Below are 25383 nucleotides of genomic sequence, written 5' to 3'. Positions count from 1 at the left end.
TATTTATTTAATTGATATTTTATCTCTTGATTCATTTATTCATTGTAATTTTATTTTTTATTGATTCATTATTGTATTTTTTAATTTATTTATTGATTGTATTTTATTCATTCTTTTATTTATTTTTAATGATGGAATAGTTGGTCCTCCATAAAGAATATGGTTTTTACCACTCAAATACAAAATGTAAGTATGTAATTAGGTAGTAACTGTTTTTAGTAAAATAGGCTGCATTCATTGTTTGGTTTAAAAACAATTGCCATAAATAAATATGACATTTTAAATGATGAGGTCAGTTGCTCTGCTTTGTGTTCCATTCAAACTATATTAAAAATGCAAAACTAATGAACTGTTGTAAACCAGTGGTTCTCAACCTGTTCAGCCCACCACCCCCAAAATAAAGGTCCCATAGAGTGGGGACCCCCACTGTAGCTGAAGGTGGTTGAACACAGACATGAACATTGAAGAACAGTCATGTGGAGACAGGACCATCTATAAGGGGGAATAAAGGGGAGAGATTTTTGGGGTCCATCCATAAAGTCAATAAAATGATGGTCATTGTTCTATGAATCTGTGATAACTACATTTATTTATTCATCTGAATAATATCCACTGTTATCCAGGAACGTTTATTATTATTATTATAGTCATCTTAAAGATGGAAATCATGGTTTTAATCACTAATAAAATGGTTCAAAGTGACCAAAAATGGTGGAAAAGGAGGTGAAATGGGATTTTAAAAACCATAGAAATTGGTTAAAAGTTGTAAATTAGAGTGGATAAAAACAGACAGAAAAAGTGGTAAAAAGGGTTCAAATTGTCAATATTGGCTTAAAAGTGGCAGAATTGGGGGGAGGGGGGTTGGGGTAAAAATTATCATGAAATATGGTGAAAAGAGGTTAAAAGTGACAATAATGAGTCAACATGTGTGACAATAGATGTAAATGAGATGGAAAGGTTTTAAAAGGGCTAAAAATGTCTTGAAAATGGAAAAAATGAGCATAAAAAGAATTGAAGTGGCAGAAATAGGAGTAATGTAGCAAAAACAACCCCAAATGGGGTCCTGACCCCAAGGTTGAGAACCATTGGTATAAACAACACTCCATGCTCTAACATTCCTGGTGTGCAGTGGTCGATGCCAGTGTTCCCACCTGCGTCGTATTCAAACTCCGCCCCATCAGCGCTGGTGTCGCTCTGTAACGCCGCTCCGTTGTCCAGGCCCAGGGGGGGGTCGGTGGCGCTCTGCTGCTGCTCCTTCAGTTTGTTCAGCTGGTTGGGTCTCATCAGGCCGATGGCCTTGAAGCCCTGAGTTACCACGATGAACTTCATCCACTGTCTGGCTAGAGCTACCAGACCCTTCTTTAACGTCACCAGAGCAGGAACGCCGTCATTCTGAGGGTGGGAGAACAGGAAGGAGTTGGATTAGTGACCCTAACAACTCCTGTAATCAGCCTCTTTGCTCCTATTATCCTCATACTAATACACGTTATTATAGACTACATTTGACTACGAAAAATTGTTGCCCAAGTTTGTGTGTCAGACACTTTATTTGTTGAATCCATAAATAACCTTCTCTAGCGCCACCATCAGGACACACTTTTTAAATTAGAATTCATTTATCTTGAATAGTTTTCATCCAAATCTTCTCAAATGTACTGACAACATTAATGATCACAAGTTAGTTATCTGAGCTTTGGACTAGCAAAAAGTTTTCTTTTCTTTGTTTTTTGTGTGATTTGGTTTGGATAAACGTTACTATGAATGTCCTTGAAGGAATGCTGATAATCTTATACTAAATCAGTTGTACCCAGGGTTGGGGTCAATTACATTTCACACTTACAATTACATGTTTAATAACTTTTAAAGGGGCGGTATAATGGTTTTGCTACAGTGATATACATTCTTTTAGCCTCATTCTGAGGGACAAAGGTGAAAAAGTTCTGTTTCCTCCCTCCCTGGTTATTCTACATTTTGCAAAAAGTCAGCTCCAAATGGGACAGTTGGATTTTTTTCGAATTGTGACGTCATAATGTGGAAACTCCTCCTCCTGGCAATCCTGGCTCCTCCTCAGAATGTGAGCTCCACCCTCTCAGACTAACTCACAGGTGAAGCTAAAATAGTGAAAGCAGATTAATATTACAGTTAATATATTTATGTTCAGTATATAGATAATTCAGTATATACAAAGAGTGCTCACAATCAGTTCCATTTTTAGTAGCCGTTACACCACCTTGTATCTCCTTTATGGGATGATCTGACATGACCCAATGCTACGTAGCAGTTGGACAAAATATTGTTCATGTGAAACATCTTATTGTGTATTTTGTTGTTGAGTAATGTCCCTTTATGTTGTTCTTTTTACTAATTAAATTGAAAGTAATAATGCAGGAAAAACAGAAGACTTACCTTGACCTTAAATGTGACCTTGAGGTATATCACTCCAGAAAAATTGAATAAATTCAATATGAATATCCCATACACTTGCAATAGGTGTGGTGTAGATAGGGCACTATCTTTCACTGCCTATGGCAGTGCCCTAGAGTGAGGTCAGATTAGAGCTCGATCCCAAACTCTTTCTACTGGGCCTCTACCCAGCTGCTCATAATATAAAACGCTTCAGTCCAATGAAATAAAATACTCCACTTGAGATGAGCTTTACATAAATGTAAGCATCAAACTATATGGAAACATGGAAAATGTTGGTTTTTAATACTTGACGCGACCTTGACCTTGACATTTTGGCTTCAAAAAAGGTCAACTGCACATCCTTGACGTTGCCTCTATGAGATGACATACGTGTCATTAGTGCTGCATTAAAAGCCTGGGAGGAGTTCCAGGACAAAGGAGATGCAGAAGAAAATCAACGATAACTCCAACAATAAAAATAATGTATTTTTGCCAATTTTCAATTGCCAAATACAATGCATTATCAATTACGTGATTACAATTATAACTGACCCCAACCCTGATTGTACCCATCAAAGTACGAATAGTCATGAAATATGAAGCGAAAAAATAAAGTCAAGTTTTATATTTTTGAATGATAAACATTGAATGGGGTCAAATTGACCCTGAGGATAATGGGGGGGTTAAAGTATGAGCTGGAGACGTTTGCACTGACCATCGTAGCTTCCTCAATGACGGCGTAGTCTGCCTGCTGCAGGTAGCGGTGCAGAATGTTACACAGCATACAGGACGGGTTCTCGTGCAGGTAGCGCGCTCGCTTGGTCACCCGGTTGTACTTGCTCCGGAACGGAATGTGGATACTCTTTTTCTGTCAGACAATCAGCAAGACATCAAAGATCCGTCATGGCTGCACAGTATCACTGCTTATTGATGAACATGAAATAAGCAGATGAACCTCCAGGGCTTCAGTCATGATGCAGCCCATCACAGCGCACACACGCAGCGTGCCCTCCATGTCCAGTTTACGCAGCGATGACTTCAGCTGGTCGATGGGGACCAACCAGGCTCCAATGGCCGGCGTGGCTGTGCTCAGTAGATTCAGCTGCCTGAGGAGAGATGGAGAGCTTTTTAATCACGTCAACAATGCAATCACGCTGGCTGCTGTTAGTGGGTGACAGAAAGCAGGTTACAAAGAAAGGTTGGAGACGAGCACAATACTGGACCTCCACTGTTTGGCCTAAAATCTTTGAAATGTACTTCTTAGTAGTTCTACGCCCAACAAAACACATTATTTTGCACCATATTTGTTTTATTGACTCGGGACTACTTTACAGTTTTAGAGCCTGTGTTCCTCCATCTTTAAATCATGTGATTGATGATGTCATACGGCCCCACTGCCTGTAAACATCCCATTGTTTTCTATTGGAGTGAAGATTAGCACAGGGTCTCAGAGCAGAGAGAAGTGCTTGTTTTTCCATGATTTTTAGATCTAATTTTATATAATTAGCGATTTTTTTCATATTTGGAATTTGTCTCAGTGGTTAATGACACATTTCTGTGGTGTGACAAACTCATGACACATTTATTTCTGCTGTACTCCGACTTTAATGCTTATTTACGACTCCACTAAAATGTAGGTTGGGAAACTCCAGCTAAATTATAAACCTGCTCAACTTTTAACAAAAACACAGTCATAAAGTGTGTGTGTGAGAGTGTTCTATAGACCAAAGTACCATCGCTGTAATCATAAGGAACGTTATTATGTACTGATGTCAACATTAAACAAAAGACTATCCCATTTCTATTTCTGGGGTTTCAAGCCCTCAGCCTCACACACTCCATCAGGGGGTAAATGAGGGCTCAGGGTTTAGGGTGTGTGTGAGTGTGGACTTTGGAAGTGCTGAGACAGACTCACAATAACAATAGCTGCCTAAATAACCATGTGTTTTACTGTAATGTGCAGTTTTTTGGCTAAAAACAATAATAATAATAATAATGTGTGGATAGCACAATAATATTGCTTTGGTGATCACTGATCAACTCTCGTAAAAGAGCAAGACATTAAGTGAGAGTCTATAGACACGCCCACTCATGGATATGCATGAGTAGGCCCCAAGACGGCCCCATTTCAGAACTGCTTAGAAAGTGACTTTTCAGAGGCTAAAACTCCAGAAAACAGGCGAGTTTGGGAAAATAAACCTCAAATATTATATTTTTAGGGTTCTTAGAATAAATGGAGATGAGTGAAAAATAGCATGATTTATTGTTATTTTGTGTATTATGTTGACATATAGGCAAGGCAAGGCAAGGCAAATTTATTTATATAGCGCATTTCATACTCAAGGCAACTCAATGTGCTTTACATGATAAAACATTCAATTGTTTAAAATCAATAAGAACATTTAAATCAATAAGAACATTTAAAATCATCAGTAAAATCAATTCAAATCATCAGTAAAATCATCATTACATCAACAACATGACAAAAAATCTCTCTCTCAATCATATGCAGTAGAGAAAAAAAGTGCCTTTAACTTTGATTTAAAAATGTTCACATTGGATGCTGACTTCAGCTCCGCTGGCAGTTTGTTCCACTTCTTTGCAGCATAACAACTAAAAGCAGCATCACCATGTTTACTGTGAACTCTGGGCTCCACTATCTGATCTGTGTCCATAGATCTGAGAGACCTGCTGGGTTCATACCTGACTAACATGTCACTGATGTATTCTGGACCAAACCCATTCACAGATTTATACACCAGCAGCAGAACTTTAAAGTCTATTCTGAGGCTGACTGGGAGCCAGTGTAAAGACTTTAAAACTGGAGTAATGTGCTCTGACCTCTTTGTTCTGGTTAAGACCCGAGCTGCAGCGTTCTGAACCAGCTGTAGCTGTTTGATGCTCTTTTGGGGGATTCCTGTCAGAAGACCATTACAATAGTCCAGTCTGCTGGAGATAAAAGCATGGACCAGTTTCTCCTGGTCTTTCTGAGCCATTAAACCTTTCACTCTGGAGATGTTCTTTAGGTGGTAGAAGGCTGTTTTTGTGATAGATTTGATCTGATGCTGAATGTAAGATCTGAGTCAATCAGAACACCAAGGTTTTTGACTTGGTCTTTATCTTCTAAAGATCCAGACTCAGATACTTGCTGACAGCAGTCCTCTTTTCCTTGTTACCAAAGACAATCACCTCCGTCTTGTCATGGTTTAGTTGAAGGAAGTTTTCACTCATCCAGCAGTTTACTTTTTCTAAACAGTCACACAACACCTCAATGGGACCATGGTCATCTGGGTTCAGTGATAGATATAGTTGTGTGTCATCTGCGTAGCTCTGATAATCAACCTTACAGTTCTGTAAAATTTGTCCTAAAGGAAGCATGTAAAGGTTAAACAGAAGGGGTCCAAGAACAGATCCCTGAGGAACCCCACAGGACATTGGTAATCTGTCAGATTCAAAGTTTCAGAATGAGAACAGATACTTTTCCTGAATCAGTGTTCAACCTTATGTCATTGATCACTTTGATCAGATCAGTTTCTGTGCTGTGATGAGAACGAAAACCTGACTGAAATTTATCAAATATTTTGTTGAATGTTAAGAATTGACTCAGTTGGTTGAAGACCACCTTCTCAATGATCTTGGCCATGAATGGAAGGTTGCTGATTGGTCTATAATTAGCCAGTATAGAGGCATCCAGTGTTCTCTTTTTTAACAGAGGTTTCACAGCAGCTACTTTCAGGGATTTTGGTACGGTGCCTGATTGGAATGAGCAGTTAATTATCTGACACAAATCAGTGACAATTGACTTTACAACAGTTTTAAAGAAGTTTGAGGGTATTGTGTCAAGGCAACACGTTGATGGATTCAGCTGCTGAACAGTCTCCTCTATTGTTTTTGGGTTCACTGTAGTAAACTCTAACATTGTAGTTGACTCATCCCTCAGTGGTTGAAGCTGTTCAAGCTTTTTGTGATTTTGCTGGTTTGTTCTGATGTTTGACCTTATTGATTGTATTTTTTCATTGAAATATACAGCAAATTCATTGCATTTTCCAGCTGACAGTAATTCAGGGGCTATCTGATCTGGGGGGGTTGTGAGCTTTTCAATTACAGAAAACAACGTGCGAGAGTTGTTGACATTTTTGGCAATAATTTCAGAAAAGTATTGCTGCCTTGCTTTGAACAAGCCATCATTGAATTTTCGCAGACTTATTTTGTACAGTTCTAGATGAATTTGGAGTTTCGTTGATCTCCATTTACGCTCAGCTCTTCTACAGTCAGATTTCAAATTCTGCATTATCTCAGTCCTCCTCCAAGGTGTTTTCTGTGTGTTTGGTTTTCTCTTAGTTTTGATTGGAGCCACCACATCTATGACATTACAGACGTTTCTATTATACTCATCCAGAAGATCATCAACTGTCTCAGCACTCAATGTTGGTGTCATTGCTATGGCTTCCATAAACTGTGCACTTGTGTTCTCATTTATGTACCTTTTCTTTAAACACACATAACTAGGGGGAACAGATGTTACAGTCTCTAGGTCAAAAAAGACACAGAAATGATCAGATAGAGCTAAGTCTCTTACATCAACAGCAGAGATATCAACACCTTTAGAGATAACCAGATCCAAAGTGTGACCTTGAGTGTGTGTCGGACCAGTCACATGTTGTGTAAGACCAAAAGTATCCATTAAAGCATACAGTTCTTTGGCAGTATTGTCCATGTTATTGTCTACATGAATATTTAAGTCACCTGTTATTATTAAAAAGTTGTATTCAGTGCATACAACTGACAGCAGTTCAGCAAACTCATCCATGAATTCTCCAGAATATTTTGGGGGTCTATAAACGACTAAAAACAGAACTCTTGAATCACCCTTCAGTAAGAATGACATATATTCAAAGGAGATAAAATCACCAAATGTTATTTCTTTGCACTGAAATATTGATTTAAAAATGGCAGCAACTCCACCACCTTTCCTGTAAGTACGACACTTATTTAAATAAATAAAGTCTTGTGGCGCACTTTCATTGAGAATAGTATTACTGATACCATCATTCAACCACGTTTCATTAAGAAATAAAAAGTCCAAGTGATGTGTCAGAATAAAATCATTAATTATTAGTGACTTGTTAACAAGAGATCTAACATTAAGAAGAGCTAATGTTAAAGACTTTACTGGAGACACTGGTGGACTTTTTGGATGACATGTTATAGGAGTCAAATTTTTATCTCTATAAAGCTTTTTGCTTTTCTTTAATTTCACAATTTTACCTGTGTTACCTGTCACCACAGGAATTAAAGAAGCTGCATTAACTCCATAGGGCCCTGACTTTTTCTGGTTGTTCCTAAAAATAGAGCTATTGCAGTCTGGACCCAGCACACATCAGACCTGTGTCGCTCTAAGTTGAACACAGCTGGCCTGAGGAGAAGAGTGATCCTGAGCCTGGTATCGTCGAGGAGGGATGGGTGGTGCAGATTGACCATGGTGGGGTAAAGGGTGGGGTGTTAGTCTTGTGCCAGCCAGAACCAGCTCGTTCATCTGGGCAGTTAAATCCAAGAAGGCAGGGGTAGGAGAGAAGCTGGATGAGGTGGAAGTAGGTGAATTTTGGGGTGAAGCAGGTGGGTCCTGAGATGCGGGGGTTGGGTTGACCTCTTCATTTTGGCGATTTTTATTTCTTGCTGGAAGCTCATTGACTCCATGTTCTTTCCTTGTTGTTTTGTTCTCCAATGGTACATGTTGTCCTCTGTCTTTATCAGAACTGATAGCAGTGTGACTGGTGAAGTAAAACAAGTTGGATGTGAAGAGTTTTACTCCAGCCTTGTTTAGACACAGTCCATCTGCTCTAAAAAGATGACGACGTTCCCAAAAAATAGGAAAATTTTCTATAAAATTTAGTGAAAGGGCAGCACAAGCCGAAGACAGAAATTTATTCAAAGAGTAAATCCTTGAGAATTTCAGATCTCCTTTGTGGACTGGAGGTATCGGGCCACTGATGAACACTTTAGGCTGTAAACAGCTCACAGTTTTTAGCAGATGGGTGAAATCCTGCTTTAACACCTCAGACTCCTCCTTGGCTAAATCATTTAACCCAAAATGAATCACAACATTTTTCAAATGTGGGTAATCTGCAACGATATGCAAGATTTTGTCAGCCAGGTCTGATACTGTGTCATTAGGTAAGCAGATCACTTTCACGTTGCTGCTGAACATCTTCTGAGCATCTTTAACAGAAACGTCTCCCACTATCAGTGTGTGAGGTTGTTGCTTTGGCCTACCATGTCGCTTTTGTTTTCCTGAAGCACTTTCAGTCTTCACAGTTCCAGAAGGTTGTGTGTTGACCTCATTAGAGCAGATCCTAGGTCATTCAGTGGGGCAAATCGATTACCCAGTTCTACACGAAACTGGGTTTGTGACTTGGTGATACTCCTGCCTTTAGCAGATGTCCACTTTTGTGCCTGGGCAGACAAGGGAGTTGATGTTGAGGCTGCAGTCTGCGAAGCCAGTGCAGGCCAGTCTGTCTCATTATTGATATCAGGGCGCTTTGCTCGGCCCGTTAGCCTTTGAAGTGGATATGACTTTTTCTTAGGCTTAGCTCCCAGAGTATTCCAGGGAGGACTCGCACCTGTTGGCTTATCAACGGGAACAGGATCCTCCCTAGGCCTGATAGCTTTGTTAGCACGGGCTGGTAGCGAGTTAGCTTTATCCACTCCGCTGTTTTGAAACAGCGGCACAGTCGTATCATTATCATATCCACAGTGTCCATTAACCTCAATGTTTACTTGTATTCCTCGCACTGTAGTCTCCAGTTCAGTAATCTTTTGGAGGAGACTGCTGTATTCTGTTGTGGAAAGAGCCATTCTTCTGCTAGTTAGCTTGCTACTTGTAGCTAGCTAGCTTGCTACTTAGCTTTCCAGTTGAGCCAGCAAATAAAAAAGCAGTAGATGATTACCTCAGAGCCAGAGTCAGATGGTAAATGATAGAGTTTGATGTTGAGGTATCGTATCATTTCTCAGAAGAAAAAGTTCATGTTTAGTAAATAAATTCCTCTGTGAGCTCCGCTCTGCTCTTTTGCTGCTGTCAGCTCAGCTGTTTTATGTATAGTTGGAGTAAGTTTGTTCATTTTATACTTGTTTTTAATGTTTGTTTATTTTTTTGTAATTTTTTGCATAATTTTCGATTGTTTTTTGTTGTTTTCAGTGTATTTTTCTGTCGTTTTGTGTATTCTTGTTGTTGAATAGTGTGAAAGGGCCATTTTATCTGTTGTTGGAAAACATTTTGTGTGAGTCAGGGAAAGAAGTTCACTTCCTGAGTTACACAACAGCCCTCCCTTCACTGTGTGTGTGTGTGTGTGTGTGTGTGTGTGTGAGACCAGGCTGTAACTGTGCTGTGGAGCTGTTTCCAGGGCGTGCCTCTATAGCTCACAGACTAGTAAAATGGCTCAGATTCAGACAGAAAGCTTCTCGTGCTCCGTGTGTCTGGAGCTCCTGAAGGAGCCAGTGACCGTTCCCTGTGGACACAGCTACTGCAGAATGTGTATCAGCAGCTTCTGGGATGGAGAGAATAAGAAGGACGTGTACAGCTGCCCCCAGTGCAGGGAGACGTTTACACCGAGGCCCGTCCTGATGAAGAGCACCATGCTGGCAGAGCTGGTCGAGGAGCTGAGGAAAAGCAGGCTTCAGGTATGACGAGAGATTTGTCTCAAACATACTCAAAAGAATTTTGTGATTTTGTGTTTTTGAATTTTCACATTTTTCAGATTTTAATTTTTTTTTTCATATTTTCACATGTTTTTGTCGTGTATTTTTAGGATTTTCTCTTTTTGTTTTTTTTTAGATTTTCACTTTATTTCAGATTTTCACATGTTTTTTTTTAGATTGTCTCATGTATTTTTCAGATTATTTACACATATGAAAATCTAAAAAAACAGAGAAAAAACATGTAAAAGTTGTGAATCTATTTGTGAATATTTTTGAGACAAACCTCTCTCCATATTCAGGACGATCGTTGTGTTCAAAGCTTTGCTGCAGCTGAAGACGTGGCCTGTGACGTCTGCGTGGGGAGGAAAGTGAAAGCCTTCAAGTCCTGTTTGAACTGTGTGGCCTCTTACTGTGAGGAACATCTTCAGCCTCATCATCAATCTGCTGCTTTCAAGAGGCACAGATTGGTGAATCCCTCTAAGAAGCTCCAGGAGAACATCTGCTCTCGTCACGATGAGGTGATGAAGATGTTCTGCCGCACTGATCAGCAGTGTATCTGCTTTCTCTGCTCCATGGAGGAACATAAAGGCCACCACATGGTTTCAGCTGCAGTAGAACACACTGAGAGGCAGAGAGAGCTGCAGGAGAGTCAAGCTGACATCTACAAGAACATCCAGGACAGAGAGAAAGAGCTCCAGCTGCTGGAGGAGGAGCTGAAGAGCATCCAGCTCTCTGCTGATCACTCGGTGCAGCACAGCCAGCAGATCATCACTGAGCTGATCCGTGTCCTCCACAGAAGAAGTTCTGAGCTGGAGAAGGAGGTCCGATCTAAGCAGCAGAACGAAGTGAGCGCGGTGCGAGCGCTACAGGAGAAGCTGGAGCAGGAGATCAGTGAGCTGAAGAAGAGAGACGCTGAGCTGCAGCAGATCTCCACCACTGAGGACCACATCCAGTTTGTCCTCCGCTATAGCTCCCTGTCAGCGCTCAGTGTGTCCACACACTCCGCCATCACACACACACATCCTCACAGCTGCTTCCAGGAGCTCACAGAGCATCTCCACACCATCCTGATGGAGGACTGGACCAAAGTCTGTGGGACTGTGGAGAGAGTGAAGGTTCTACAGCTGCCAGAGCCCACGAGCAGAGCTGGATTCTTAGAGTATTCACAGAAAATCACTCTGGATCCAAACACAGCTCACACACACCTCAGATTATCACAAGGAAACAGAAAAGTTACATTAATGAGAAATAATCAGAATTATCATCGTCATCCAGAGAGGTTCATTGAGTATCCTCAGGTCCTGAGCAGAGAGAGTCTGACTGGACGTTGTTACTGGGAGGTGGAGGTGGGAGGGGGAGGGGTTGGTGTAGCGGTCGCATACAAGAGTATCAGCAGGAGGGGGGAGGGGAAGGAATGTTTGTTTGGATGTAATGACAAATCATGGACGTTAGAGTGTTATAAAAACAAATACACATTTATACACAACAACATCTGCACTAAGGTCTCAGGTCCTGGTTCCTCCAGGGTAGGGGTGTACGTGGACCACACAGCAGCTACTCTGAGCTTCTACAGCGTCAGTGACACCATGACTCTGCTCCACAGAGTGAAGACCACCTTCACTGAGCCGCTCCACATGGGAATTTATATTGATTATATTAATATTATAGGAGAGAGTGCTGAGATCTGCAGACTGTAACACACTGTAACTAACACACACACAGTTATTTTCAGGTTTGAAGTTGATAAAGTGGGCAATGACAATATTTTAGTTATCAATCTCATTATTCTCCTAACATAATTCCATATTCACAAGAGCAACTAAAAGTCCAAACCCACTGCTGCTTCCTTCCAACACCATGTTAGACGCCCTCCCACTGAAGCCCCATCCACAAAAAAAGCTGACAAAACCCAAACTATCTGAGCTAACTTTAGCCTCATTTAGATTCACTAGTGTTGTATGTCACGTGTTATGCTTGTTTAGGTTTACCCCTCGCTCTGCTTTTAAATTCACTGTTTATTATGTATCTGTAGTTATGATGTTGCAATGATCAGACTGTTATGAATGACCTCCGCATGTGATTTCAATAAGAAAAAGTAAAAAAAAAAACTGACGGCCGCTTTAAAAGTGACGAGAAATGAACAAATAAGTAAGAAAACCGTTGTAACATAGTGATAATTGTGGCCAAATACTATGTACACACAAGCAAATGGTAAATAAATAAAAATAAATCCATGTGTTGTTGTAGTTCATGGTGAAATGACATCACTTCCTTTCCTACGTGTTAAAGGAGATTATGTTCACAGGTTATGTGGAGATATGTCTCAGTATTTAGTGTTTTAGAATCCTGCTCAACTTTTTTTTTTTTTTTTTTTTTTTTTTTTTTTTTAAGGATTTTTTTTTTGGCTCTAGTGGCCTTTATATGACAGTTGCTTGACAGGAAAGGGGGTCAGAGAGAGCAGGGAATGACACGCAGGAAAGGGTCCCAGGCTGGGAATCGAACCTGGACCCGCTGCAGGTGAGGAGCTATGGCCTCTGTGCATGGGGCGGGCGCTCTACCCACTGAGCTAAACACCGCCCCAAATCCTGCTCAACTTTGAACATAAATAAGAATGAGATGGTAAATACTGTACTGACTCCCTCATGTAGCCTAGAGGGAGGTAAATACTGTATAATCCATACATTTACCCCCTTTATTTAATCAACAGGGACTGAACAGTGAACCCCTAAAGTTTATTCAGCTGAGAACAAAACATGAAAATATATTTACTGACACAAATAACTCAGCAGTCAGTTTTCCAACTTTCATATTTGACTTGTGAGTAAACAATTCATTGGCCATTCATAGTGTAAAGACAGTCATAAAGAAGTGTGTGAGTGTTCTATAGTCCAAAGTACCAACGCTGTAATCATAAGGAACGTTATTATGTACTGATGTCAACATTAAACAAAGGACTATCCCATTTCTATTTCTGGGGTTTCAAGCCCTCAGCCTCACACACTCCATCAGGGGGTCAATGAGGGCTCAGGGTTTAGGGTGTGTGTGAGTGTGGACTTTGGGATTGGCGCCTTTGTCCCAAAAGAGAGCTCTTCTTCTCTGCTTCGTTGTCTAATACCAAACCTCAGAGTTGGAACCGTCGTCCCCTGTAGTCACAGACTTTTTTCAGGTCACTGAAACTGTTTTTATTCTTTTATGGTAAATAAAAGAGGTTTACATTGACATATTTAACTTTTCCTTATTATTTAGAGCAACCAAAAGTAGCACAAGTTGTAATGGTAACTAAAAAAGCTACTAAATGATCTAAAAGTGTTAAATGATCTAAAAAGCTGTTAAATGATGTAAAAGTGTTAAATGATCTAAAAAGCTACTAAATGATCTAAAAGGATGTTAAATGATCTAAAAAGCTGTTAAATGATCTAAAAGGCTGTAAAATGATGTAAAAAGCTACTAAATGATCTATAAATCAGGCTGAATGTTTCACTCCAATAGAAAACAATGGGATGTTTACAGGCAGTGGGGCCCTGTGACATCATCAATCACATGATTTCAAGATGGAGGAACACAGGCTCTAAAACTGTAAAGCTTTGATTCTTTTAGTGTTTTCCTTTGTTTAATTTGACTTTTCATGATTGTGTCTGACTTTACTTCTCTGTTGAATGAACATTAGCGTCTTAGAGAACTCAGATGTGAGTTAATGCAGACGAGGCATTAGTGAGTTCTGATTCAGGTCAAACATTGGACTCTATAACCTGGTTTTTATGAAGTGAGCAGCTGTGTTTGGAGCTTCTGTGGATTTGAAACAAACAAACTGCTGACATCACACTTTCACAGGTTTGGTTCTGCCATGATGAAATAGAAATGCTACATTTTTTTTACATTTATTTTAAAAATATCTTTCTTGATTTTATTTTACATTTGAAAAATAAATTTCAACCTAACTCAGTTGTAACTTTAAGTGTTTCTGTTTCAATATTATTATCGGATTTTAATATTATACAAATATTTAATAAATATGTAATGATTGTAATAGTTTTAATATTAAAATCTGATTATTTACAGTCATAACTAAGATAAACCTATAATAATAATAATAATGATGATACATATGTATTATAATAATAAATATTATAATAAAATGATACATATTAATAATCATAATAAAATAAAGCTTTGAGGGGGGGGGGCTGTCACAGTGCACGGCTGCTCGTGTCATACCTGGAGATGGATTGTGACGGCGAGCGCACGTTGGTGGGAGCAGCAAAACTGAACCAGATTTCTCTGATGGTCAGTTTCATGCTGCTGGAGTCTGGTGGTGGGGGCATGAGGGGGAGGTCCTTCTTCAGGTCATCTGACTCCACCCCTTCATCCTGCAACATAAGAGGACAAGTCACTGACATGCACTGCTTTGACCCGTCAGTGAGACGTGGTGCTAACGGGGTTTAGCATTGTTGCTAATTCCTTTCATAGAACAAAGTCATATACTGTAGGCCAGTGGTTCTCACCCCCTTTGGGCTCAAGTCCCCCCCTTAGTCCAACGACAACATTATGATCAGAATACTATGAAAACTATAATAGAGCATAATGATGGAATGAATGAGTGATAACACACATTTCTCATGTTATAAATAAGTGGAATGAAAAACCTTTTGTAAACGTTTTTAATCATCTCCCACATGGTGTGAAACCAAGATGACCTTTGTATTTTCAGTTCATGTTCTAATCAAGATCATTTCATCATTATTATCATGATTATCATTTTTTAAAATACACATTATAAACCAGTGTTTTTCAGCCTTGGGATTGTGACCCCATGTGGGGTCGTCTGGAAATAAATGGGGTCACTGATATATTATTTGTATTATTTTCAAATGAACACATCACACACAAATTGGACTGTATTCTATCAAATATGAATGTAGTTCAAATAAAATGCAAAATAAAAATATCTGAGGTGGTGCAATAATCGTGGATAGTCTGTATTTGTAAAACAGAATAACAAAACATTAAAAAAAAAATCTAATTCTAGAGAAAAAATGTCTCTGGGGTCACCACAAATCTGTGATACAACAACCTCGGATATAAACCCTCATATTTTATTTGTTTTTGTTCCACTATCTCTTTCTATCCCTAGGGGTCCACATACCCCCACAGAAACACTGCTGCAGGCTACCTGTTGTTTCAAATGGGTGTCATTTACAGCATAGCCTTACTAGCTTTGTTAGCATGTTGCAAACAATGTTGCTGATCTCAACTGCTAAGTGGAAAAAAACAAAACTCTTTATGAAACGTGTCTGTGATCAGAGGGGGTGTGGAGATGTGTACGTAATGATGGCGTATGCTTTGTTAGCATAGCTTAGCTTTCAGCCCTGAGAGAGAAAAGTGCCTCCCACCTGCTCGTCTGAGTCCGAGTGCTCGTTGCCGTCAGAGTTGGGGCTGATGGTGTCGTGAGGCAGGTTGTCATCAGATGCGTCCGTGCTGTAGCCACTCCCCGTCTGAGAGCCCGTGGACCCGTTGGATTTGGACATTCCCGTTTTGGCTCCGGTGTCCGAGCGTCCCATCACACCAAAGGCGTTGTAGAGAACGGCTCCTGACTGACGACCTCCTGTGAGCAAAGACAAAGCTGTAGATCCTCCACCTCCAGGAACCGTCACGGTTGCACAGTAAACATCTACCCTTGACTGTGAGGTTCTCGATGCCACACTCAAACATAATCCAGCCCCATTTCTCCATGGATGCAATGGAACGGCTCAGATCAGCGGCCACCGAGGCATCGATTTCATCCACCAATGAAAACTCTTCCATGTCCTCGAGGCCAAACAGTACTTTGGACTTCTCAAAGGGAATAGCTGTGATCGCACTGGTGCCGATGTCTGTAAAGTATGGAAGGAATACAGGCATAGATAAATTCATCTTTCTTCCTCAAAAACAACTTCATGAAATGAATAAACAGGCAACAACCTGTGGAGTCCAGGCCTCGAAGCTGACTGTGGATACGATGGATATTCAGCTTAGCGGCGATCTCTTTGCCTTTCTCGATGCCGGCGTTGGAGCGCAGTGAGCCTGAGGACTGGGGCTGCATCTTAGTGGCTGACGCATACTTATCCAGCATCACAGAGGGTCGCCCATGCTCAGTAGTGGTGGGGTTCTCCTCCACAATCCCCCTGAAAAGAGCAGGAAAGATTTCATCTCCTACATCTTCTCACAATCCACTGGATGACAGTTGGGTACATATATATTTGGATAGAGACAACATGTTTCTATTTTTGGTTCAGTACAGTACCAAAATGACTTCTGAAGTAAACAATTCAGATGCAGTTGAAGTGCAGACTTTCAGCTTTAATTCAGTGGGTTAAACAAAAAGTTTGCATAAAAACCTGAGGAACTAAAGCAGCGGTTTTCAAAGTGTGAGGCGTGTCTCCCCAGGGGGGCGCCAGAGGGCTTCAGGGGAGGTGCAGCGTTCACCTACACTTACCTGTGTGAGTGTGGATTTTCTGCATTGACAGTGAGTGAAAATAAGTAGCGGTCACGGCTGCAGGTAGAGGATGATCTGCGTTCATTCTTTTTTTACAACACATCCCTACATCAACGCCATCAGCGGTTTAAAACTAGAATGCCTGTTTACATCGCATATTACGGTAAAGTCGTCCGCAACCGACGGGAGCTTCATGGTGCGTTCAAGTACACCTCAAATCACACAGAGGTACGATAAAAGTGTTCGACTGACGTTGATCTGTTCATTATTATTCATTCTCAGTTATTTTCAGTGTTTCAGCCCACTATGTAAGCGTTAATGTATGATGAGTCAACATGTGTTATGTTTAAATGTATTTCAAATATGTTTAAAAACACATAAAGGTGTTAAAATGTATTTTAAAAAGAGATTAAAAACATACACAATGATTGTGTTTAAAAACATATTTGTGAGCACGTTCACAGATAAAGATGTTTACGTAAATGTTTTAAAAACATTATTAAAAGTATGGTGGGGGGCTCCCCTAGATCTCTTAGGGGAGGCCCACTAACCCACACTTGTTTTAGTTCATGGGTTTCCAAACACAATCCCATTTTTTCAGGGGCTTAAAAGCATTAACTGAAAATAAAATATTATTTTCTAATACTTGGTTGAAAACTTTTTGACCCTCATAAACATCACCAGATGCTGGGTTTCCCCCTTTTTAATTATCTGCCAGGCTTTTACTGCAGTAGGGTTACCGTTGTTTGTTCGTGGGCCTTTTGTTTTCCAAAGTTTAGTCTTTAACACGTGAAATGCACTGGGTTGAGATCAGGTGACTGACTTGGTCATTCAAAAATATTGCACCTCTTTGCTTTAATAAAGTTCTGAGTAGCTTTGGTTGTATGTTTTGGGTCATTGTCCATCTGTATTATGAAACGCAGCCCAATCACTTTGACTGGATTTGAGCAGAGTATGTCCCTGGTTCTGTCCTGTGTGACATCATCATTAAACACCAGTGACCAGTGACACTAGCAGCCATGCAGGCCCAGCCACCACACTACCTCCACCATGTTTTACACATGAGCTGTACCTTCTCCATACTTTGGTTGATCATGGTTTCATTTGTCCAAAGAGTATTTTTAGAGAACTTTGCTGGATGTTTTAGTTGTTTTTAAGTCCAGTGGAGCCTTTCTATTCATGAGGCTTATGAGTGTCTTGCACCGTGCAGTGAACCTTCTGTATTTACTCTCATGCACTCTTCTCTTTATGGTGAGAGGGTTTTTAACTTGGTTGGCTGTTTTGAAGGAGTTTCTCTTCATCATGGAAATGTACCAAACTAGCAATTTCACAGATGTTTTTTTCTGTTTACGCAGCTTAAAGATTCCTTGTTCCACCTGCATGGAGAGCTCCTTTGACCAGATCTTCACAGCAACATCATACAAATACAAGCACCACACCTCAAATCAACTCCAGGCCTATTATATGTTTCCTTGGTAATGACATAACAAAGGAATTACCCACACCTGCCCTGAAAAAATGGCTTTAGAGTCAATTGTCTAATTACTTTTAGTCCCTTTTGAAACAGATTGGCAGATGTTAAGGAGCTGAAACTCCTAAACCCTACATTATATCTGAAATGTGGATACCCTCATATCAAAGTATAAAATAACTATAATCAGAATGTGTTTCATTAAAAAGGTAAAAAAAACTGTATAAAGTCGCCACAAAGCAAAGGCTCCATAATGGATGAGTTACCTGTTCATCCTGAACTGGGTAGCAATCCTATCAAAGCACAGCGCCACCAGAGACACGTGTGTGACGCACTTAGTGGAGCACGAGGGGGAGCCCTCCTCCACAGAGGCCTGGAGCAGGCACAGGTTGACCTGCAGGAGGAGGAGCAGAGTTAAACACACACATACACACAGGAAAAGGAAAAGCTGTAGGAAATGTAGGGATGGGTACCAACTCTGTACTGTTATAGGGGCAGTATTATGAAAAATATACTTTATAATGGTTTTTCTATACAGTTGAAAAGTTCTGTTTCCTCCCTCTCAAACTACCTCACAGGTAAAACAAACACTGTGGTTTTATATAGAATACACATTATACTTAATTGTCATATATGTAAAGCTACATACATGAAATGTGTTCTCTGAATTTAACCCCTCCCTGAGGAGCAGTGGGCAGCCACGCTGTAGCCACAGACTGGAAAAAAAATAACGAGGACAAGCTCCCGGTGGAGTGAAGCTATACATTTAAAGCTCCCCCTGTTGACTGGCTGCAGTATACGTCATAAACCCCGCCTCCTCAATGATAACAGATGGGACGTGATTCAAAGTGTAAAGTTAAAATACTCACATCATTTTTTCCAAAGCTAAACTCCGCTGTGATCATTAGTTATTATCACCCTACATTGTGTTTGAGTTCATTTTTCTGTAAAATTTGTTTTAAATAAATGATTTGAGGTTGAAAACTGGATTTTATGTCATATGACGATGATTGACAGCCGCAAGTCTTGCGTAGCTTTTTTAGTGAATAGCAGTTACATCGTGAAGGAAAGCCAAGACGTGTGATTTTCTTCATTTTTAAATAGAGTACGTTTAGATATTTGAGTGTAAATATATGGTGGTTTTGTACAAGACGTTGGTAGAATTTACAGTGGGAAAGATACTGATGTTTTTAGCGTAGCTGGGTTGTGTAAATCATCAGGGCAATATCCTGTTTCGTTCTTCCTTAATCAGCAGTTGAATGAAGAAAGTTTTACACAAATCGCCAGTTTCAGAGCAAAAAGCTGAGAAAACAGTTTTTCTAAAAAAAAAAAAATCTGTCAGTGACTTTAAAGCAAATTTTCTAAAGTGATTTTGTTTGGTTGCTTTTTTATTGAAAACTATGACATCAGAAGAGACACTGAGACAAGGCTTTTGATGGAAAAAATATTATTATTTGCTATCTGTCTCACAGTTAAATGTTTTGCTTACTGTATTTTGTAACTGCCCTCCCCCCGTCAATCACACAGATGTCATGTCTGTGTGAATATGTCCTCTTCCTCCTGACACGCAGAGATGACCCGTTTAGCCCGGTCAGTTGATGGTTTTATCTCACCATCGTGACAATCTCAATAGTCCACTTAGTTCCACGCATGCTCTGGTCGAGTGTTTGCTGCTGTGAGCTGGTGGGAACTTCAGCATCAACTCTCGTAGCATCATTTTCTGTCTTTCTGTAAACTAATTTCCTCTCCCTCTGAGCTCTGCCCATCATGGATGATCTCTCATCCAAAGGTGCACTGCTGCCACCTACATGTCACCTATTATTTTGCTATCTGGCTCACAGTTGAATGTTTCGCTTACTGTATTTTGTATCTGCCCATCCCCACTTCACAATATCACTTCATAGCGCCATAATTTCCCTCGTTCCTGCTTCTCCTCCTTAGCTAATGGTAGCATCAGTGGCTAATCTCTCATCTAAAGGTGTACTGCTGCCACTTTCAGGGCACAGTTGGTCACTACATCACACTACAGCTTAGATATTGATGAGGGACCGCCGCCAGGGTGTGTTCTAGTAATCTCCGCCATAAAAACCCAAATAACGCGTTTTCTCATCAATGGCACTGAGTGAGTTAATTCAAAGACATGCGGTTTCAACTCTAACTACATTTCTTTTCCAGGAAAAATGTTTATTTTGTGTGTCTTTATTTGATTCATGTTTCAATCTCTAATTTAAAACTTTTCCAAGGAAGCTGTTTAGAAACCATTCATATTTGTTGTGATTGAAGCGTTTCTTATTTTATGTCTTATGTGTATAAAGTGTAAAGTTAGAATGAATTTAAATTAACTGTTAAAAGTATACAGTAATTATTTGAAAATTATTTCCAAAAATGAATACAATCTGGATCAAATGATGTTTTCATAAGGTTAACAGAAGTTAACATTAAGGGTTCAAAAAAAACCATTTTGTCTGAAACCACATTGAAATCTTGTCCATTTTTATGATTCTTTGTTTAAAGGCACATGGTACATAGCCACACCCATCCTCCTATGTTCAACCAATCAGGCTTCACCCCAACTACACTGCAAACACGTGTTTAATGGACAGGCTGTGTTTCCAGGGCTCCTCCCACTGGACTCTACTGCGCAGAGTTAAAAAATCGCAAGATACTTGCGTTTTTGGCATAGCTGGGCTGTTTAACCTTGACATTACTATAATTACCTTTTTGTCTCTCTTGTTTCTTTCTTCTTCATATCAGTCAGAAGTTGAGAGAAGTCAAAGTTCTCAGTTGTGCAGTTATGCAGACTTCTGAGAAATTACATATATATATATATATATATATTGCATTTCCTTCAGACCACCTGCCGAGATGGCTGCATAACGGAAGAGCTCCCGGTTAAACCAGGGCAATGAGAGAAATTCCCCAAATAACCCATGTAAATTAATCTGCAAAAAGCAAGAGAAAGGAGAGAAAAGCCACGCCTCTACCTGGAACAACAAACATCATCCGTGGAGAAGTGGGTGAAGAATACGGTGCGCAGCAATGCAATGACTAGCGGCTAACGGGTAAAGCTAACACAAACAGCGGAGTGAAATGGCCGACTTGGAACTGATTCTCAGTGAACTGAGAGGATTTTGCCAAGAGAACAAAGAGCAGCTTGAGAAAATAAAAGAAGAAATCAGAAAGGTGAATGTCCAACTGGACGAGGTGGAGGGATGAGTCAAGAAAAATCATCCAATCACAAGCTCCATAAATATACACTGTTTATAAAGTGTTAAATAATGTAAAGTCTGTAATAAATGTGTTTAATAAGTCATTAGTGAATACCAGAGAACCACATGAGTGAGCATGAGAAATTATAATAAAATATGTAATAAAATAAAATGTTAATGTCTAACTTAAAGACAAGCAACGTGAAATTAACAGTAAATATACAACGTGTTGACTTGTATATAAACTGTAAGTATATTAAATAAACACATGTGCTTCATATTCACATTTATATTTTTAATTAGGCTGTTTTATAATTTAGTAATTAGGGCTGGGCGATATATCGAGATTCAAGATGTATCGAGTTTTCTATTTTGGTGATATAGAAAACTATAATATTTCATATATATATATATAGATAGATATAAATAGCTTATTATGTATCAAAATACTAGTTTTAGGAGTCGCTGCTTTTACTTCTCAGAACAACATGTAAAGCTCAGTTAGATGATTAATAAGTGTCACATATTGATCAGCTGTTAATAAAGGTCGACCTACCAGATTCTAATCACATCATTGTATTTAGTAAGTGGTTGATAAGTGGGTATTTTAGATTTATTGTACATCTATATTAAAATATAAGACATACTGGAGCTTGGTTGGGGGGTGGGACGGCTGGTAGTGGGTGCCAGAAAATTTCCCTTATTTTCAAATCCAAAACTTGACAGGTGAGACAAAAACATCAAAGAGGTGTTAGTGAGTCAGGGTTCATGGAGGTATCTGTATCAATAACAAAGCCCAGATCAAGTTACAAGATCATCTCCGAATTATACAGTTATCTAAACAGCAGAATACATCACAAATAAATGGGAAAAGGAAATAGGGGTACCAATCACTTAAGACAGCTGGGAGAAAACATGCCAACAACAATGGGTCACAACTGGGTCACACACGGAAGGAATTCTGCTGGAAAAACATCAAGATTTTTAATCAGAAAAGATACAAAAATAATGGGGACGTGAACATTTTAAGATTAAAGTTAAAGGAACTCTTTTTCTGCTGCGTATGATAGAGGGATATTTTTGGTCATGTTGTTGATGTAATGTGTTTGTTGATTTTATATATATCTTTATTGAGTTTAAGCTGATGAATGTTTTCTGTTGCACTTTTTGATCATGTAAAGCACATGGTATGAAATGCTCTATACAAATACATTTTCCTTGCCTCGCTTGGAGTCTCTGTAGGTCTGAATGGGACAAACATCTCCATATATTTAGGGACTGTAAGGTAATAAGACCTGTTTGGACGGAGATCCAAAAACATATTACCAATGTGTTTATTGTGAACATTCCATTTGAATGTGTGAACATGTATTCGAGATGTTTGTTTGAGACATGGAGCATGAGGGATAAAAAGCTGCTGGTGGTCATGTTGGTGGTCAGCAAGAAAGCCACCACTATGAAATGGTTAAAAGCAGATCCTCCCACCACTAAGGAATGGACAGAAATCATCCATGGAATTTATGTGATGGAGAAGATATCCTCTTCCCTCAGAGTTGAAAAAGTAAGTAAGTAAGTAGTAAGTAGTTTATTTATAAAGCGCTTTTTGCAGATAAAATCACAAAGTCCTGTAAAAAGACACATTTTACCAGGTCTGGAGTACGTGAAACCAATCAGATCTGATTTGTGCTTTTTGTAAACCATCCCTGTTTTTGTGTGAGAGAATAAGTTGGTAAGAGAGGTAGTGCTCTCCAGTTATTTTGCTTTTTGCTGCGTTCAACTGTAATATTGTACAATATGCAAAAACACAGAAGGGCAGAATAGACAAAGTCACCAGAACTTAACTATAATCATTCTCTTCTATATTTTGGAGTGAATGTTGTGAATAATGTTTATGATGGAAATTTGATTTTCTAAATAAAGAGAGAATTAAAAAAAAAAAAACATTTTAATTGATTAGTGTAATAAGGTAACCAATAGATAGGAAATAAATTATATATAGATATTTAGATATTATTTATTTAGTGTATTTTACAGCTGATTTGGGACCCGTTCTCATAAGAGATGCTAACAGAAAGCTAACACAAGAGAACCAAAACAGAGACAGATTTGATCCCATGAATAAAAACAAAAAACAAACAAACACTGTTTACATGAACTGTCCCTGCCAAATAGTTTTATATTATATACTAACTGTTTGGATGTAAATCATCAGGGCCCATGATTCAGTGTGTGCTGTTCATTATTGTGGGTCACAGTGCTCACCTTGGGGATGGACACGTTGGCCTGCAGGCCCTTGATTTTCACATTATCTGGTTTGATGGACAGGTCCGTCTGGCCGTGAGGGATGTTGAGGGGTCCGGGGGTCGTGCCCTCTGTCTTGGACAGCTTGTGCTCCTGCTTGCCCGTTTGGCTCTGAGTGAGACCCAAAAAAACAGAGACGTCAGCCTTTGAAAAGAACTTTTTCTCCTGCTTCTACTTGGACGGAGATGCTCAGTTTAGTTCAGATGTGTTGTTACCGTACTTACAGACTCAGGGACTGTGGATTTGCTGATCTGATAGGCTTCATTGAGGACTTTCCCATGGACGTCATCCAGAATGGCAGCTGGATGTCGAATACTTACAAAGTGGACCATAGACTCAATGTACCTGGAAAAACAAACAGTTTTAGGTCAAATTAAAAGAAACCTGTCCATCCATAAAGTCAGTAAAATGATGGTCCATTGTTCTATGAATCTGTGATAACCACATTTATTTATTCATCTGAATAATATCCACTGTTATCCAGGAATGTTTATTATTATTATTATTATAGTCATCTTAAAGATGGAAATCCTTGTTTTAGTCAGAAATAAAATGGGTTCAAAGTGAACAAAATTGATGAAAAAGGTGGTGATTTTAATACCAGAAATTGGTTAAAAGTTGCAAATTAGAGTGGACAAAAACACAGAACAAGTTCTGATAAACTACGACCGGGGCCTTTGGAACGTTTCTGCGTCGAATAGCACGTCCCACGTTCCCAAGAATTCAGTCAAATGACATCCGCTCATAGAATATCCATGTCAAATTACAGCCTGATTCAACAAGAATAAACGGAGGAGGAGTCATTTGAAAAATGGCGCCCCCGTGCACATACTGAGTAATGGGCCCCATTCATATATTGGTGTGTGTCAATGATTCGATATCAACAACTGTCGCAATATTTGACTCACAAATAAATGAGAAAACGATTTTAATGGAAATTGCCGAAAAAAGGGGGTGGGCCCATAATACAATTGTGCAATGCATAATTGTAATCTACTTTGAATTGCCTTTGAAACGATATATCACGCAACTATGTTCCCATGAATTTGGAAATTACCGGAAATAAGGGCTCTGAGTGTCTCATCATATTCCCTGGGCCTCAAATTAAAAACTGGTCCTCGAGCGTTAATGCCGACACATCCATAGATTATATCTACCAAATTTCCGCCTGATCCATTCACGAAAAACAGAGTAGTAGTGATTTTAACTAGCGTAAACAACAACAACAACAGGAAAAAGAACAAAGTGAGGGTGTTTTTAGTCTGTTAGCCTGGTCTAAAAAGTGGTAAAAGGGTTCAATATTGGCTTAAAAGTGGAAGAAATGAGGGGAGGGGTAGAGGGGGGGAGGGGTAATAAAAAGTAGGAACAATTAGTTTAAACTGGCAAATAATGGGCATGACACATCGTGAATGCAGTTAAATTAGCAAAAATAAGCATGAAATATGGTGAAAAAAGGTTAAAGGTGACAATTATGGGTCAACATATGTGACATTAGGTGGAAAAGTGGTGGAAAGGGTTTATAAGTGCTGAACATGTCTGGAAAATGGAAAAAATGTGCATAAAAGTCATTGAAATTTGATGGAGAAGTGTCAGAAATGGGAGTAATGTAGCAAAAATACATTAAAAGGAGCAAAAATATGTCAAAAAAAGTGATGAAAATAGGTTAAAATATAGTGAGTTTGGTGTAGTTGCAAAAAAAATAGTAAAAATAAGCAAAAATGGGATCAAATTGTTCGAAAAAATATTGCTATGTTTTTGGTTATTGATCAGACAAAAGCCCTGTTGTAGAAGAAAAAGGGTCTGTGTGCCCGTTACATGCAACTAGGGAT

At 39.4% G+C, this 25383-nt stretch overlaps 2 protein-coding genes across 12 annotated transcripts in view; one reads left to right on the top strand and one right to left on the bottom strand.

Annotated features, from left to right (window-relative positions):
• The window catches only part of kiaa1109 (KIAA1109 ortholog), a 188069-nt gene that overhangs the window by 96862 nt on the left and 65824 nt on the right, over positions 1–25383 (bottom strand). For all 11 annotated transcript variants that reach the window (XM_028438564.1, XM_028438569.1, XM_028438571.1 and 8 more), the window contains exons 33-42: positions 23779–23899; positions 23516–23665; positions 18311–18438; positions 16060–16262; positions 15774–15971; positions 15492–15703; positions 14317–14468; positions 3362–3512; positions 3122–3274; positions 1152–1392 (exon numbers count right to left, since the gene is read on the bottom strand). In XM_028438564.1, coding sequence (XP_028294365.1) covers positions 1152–1392; positions 3122–3274; positions 3362–3512; positions 14317–14468; positions 15492–15703; positions 15774–15971; positions 16060–16262; positions 18311–18438; positions 23516–23665; positions 23779–23899 — 1709 coding nt within the window. The remainder of the gene's footprint in view (positions 1–1151; positions 1393–3121; positions 3275–3361; positions 3513–14316; positions 14469–15491; positions 15704–15773; positions 15972–16059; positions 16263–18310; positions 18439–23515; positions 23666–23778; positions 23900–25383) is intronic.
• On the top strand, positions 9741–12335 carry LOC114456665 (tripartite motif-containing protein 16-like). The gene is made up of 2 exons (XM_028438590.1): positions 9741–10083; positions 10401–12335. Exons 1-2 carry the CDS (start codon positions 9838–9840, stop codon positions 11796–11798), a joined length of 1644 nt encoding a protein of 547 aa, XP_028294391.1. The 5' UTR covers positions 9741–9837; the 3' UTR covers positions 11799–12335.

The sequence above is a fragment of the Gouania willdenowi genome, chromosome 22, assembly GCF_900634775.1.
Source record: "Gouania willdenowi chromosome 22, fGouWil2.1, whole genome shotgun sequence".
Lineage (NCBI taxonomy): Eukaryota > Metazoa > Chordata > Actinopteri > Blenniiformes > Gobiesocidae > Gouania > Gouania willdenowi.
Note: the sequence above shows the minus strand (reverse complement) of the source record. Positions and strands in the feature narration are given on the sequence as shown.

Excerpts from the sequence above, each read along its gene's own strand:
- LOC114456665 (XM_028438590.1), top strand. The coding sequence starts at position 9,838 with ATGGCTCAGATTCAGACAGAAAGCTTCTCGTGCTCCGTGTGTCTGGAG. Across the intron at positions 10,084-10,400 it reads TGAGGAAAAGCAGGCTTCAG|GACGATCGTTGTGTTCAAAG; the intron begins GTATGACGAGAG and ends CTCCATATTCAG.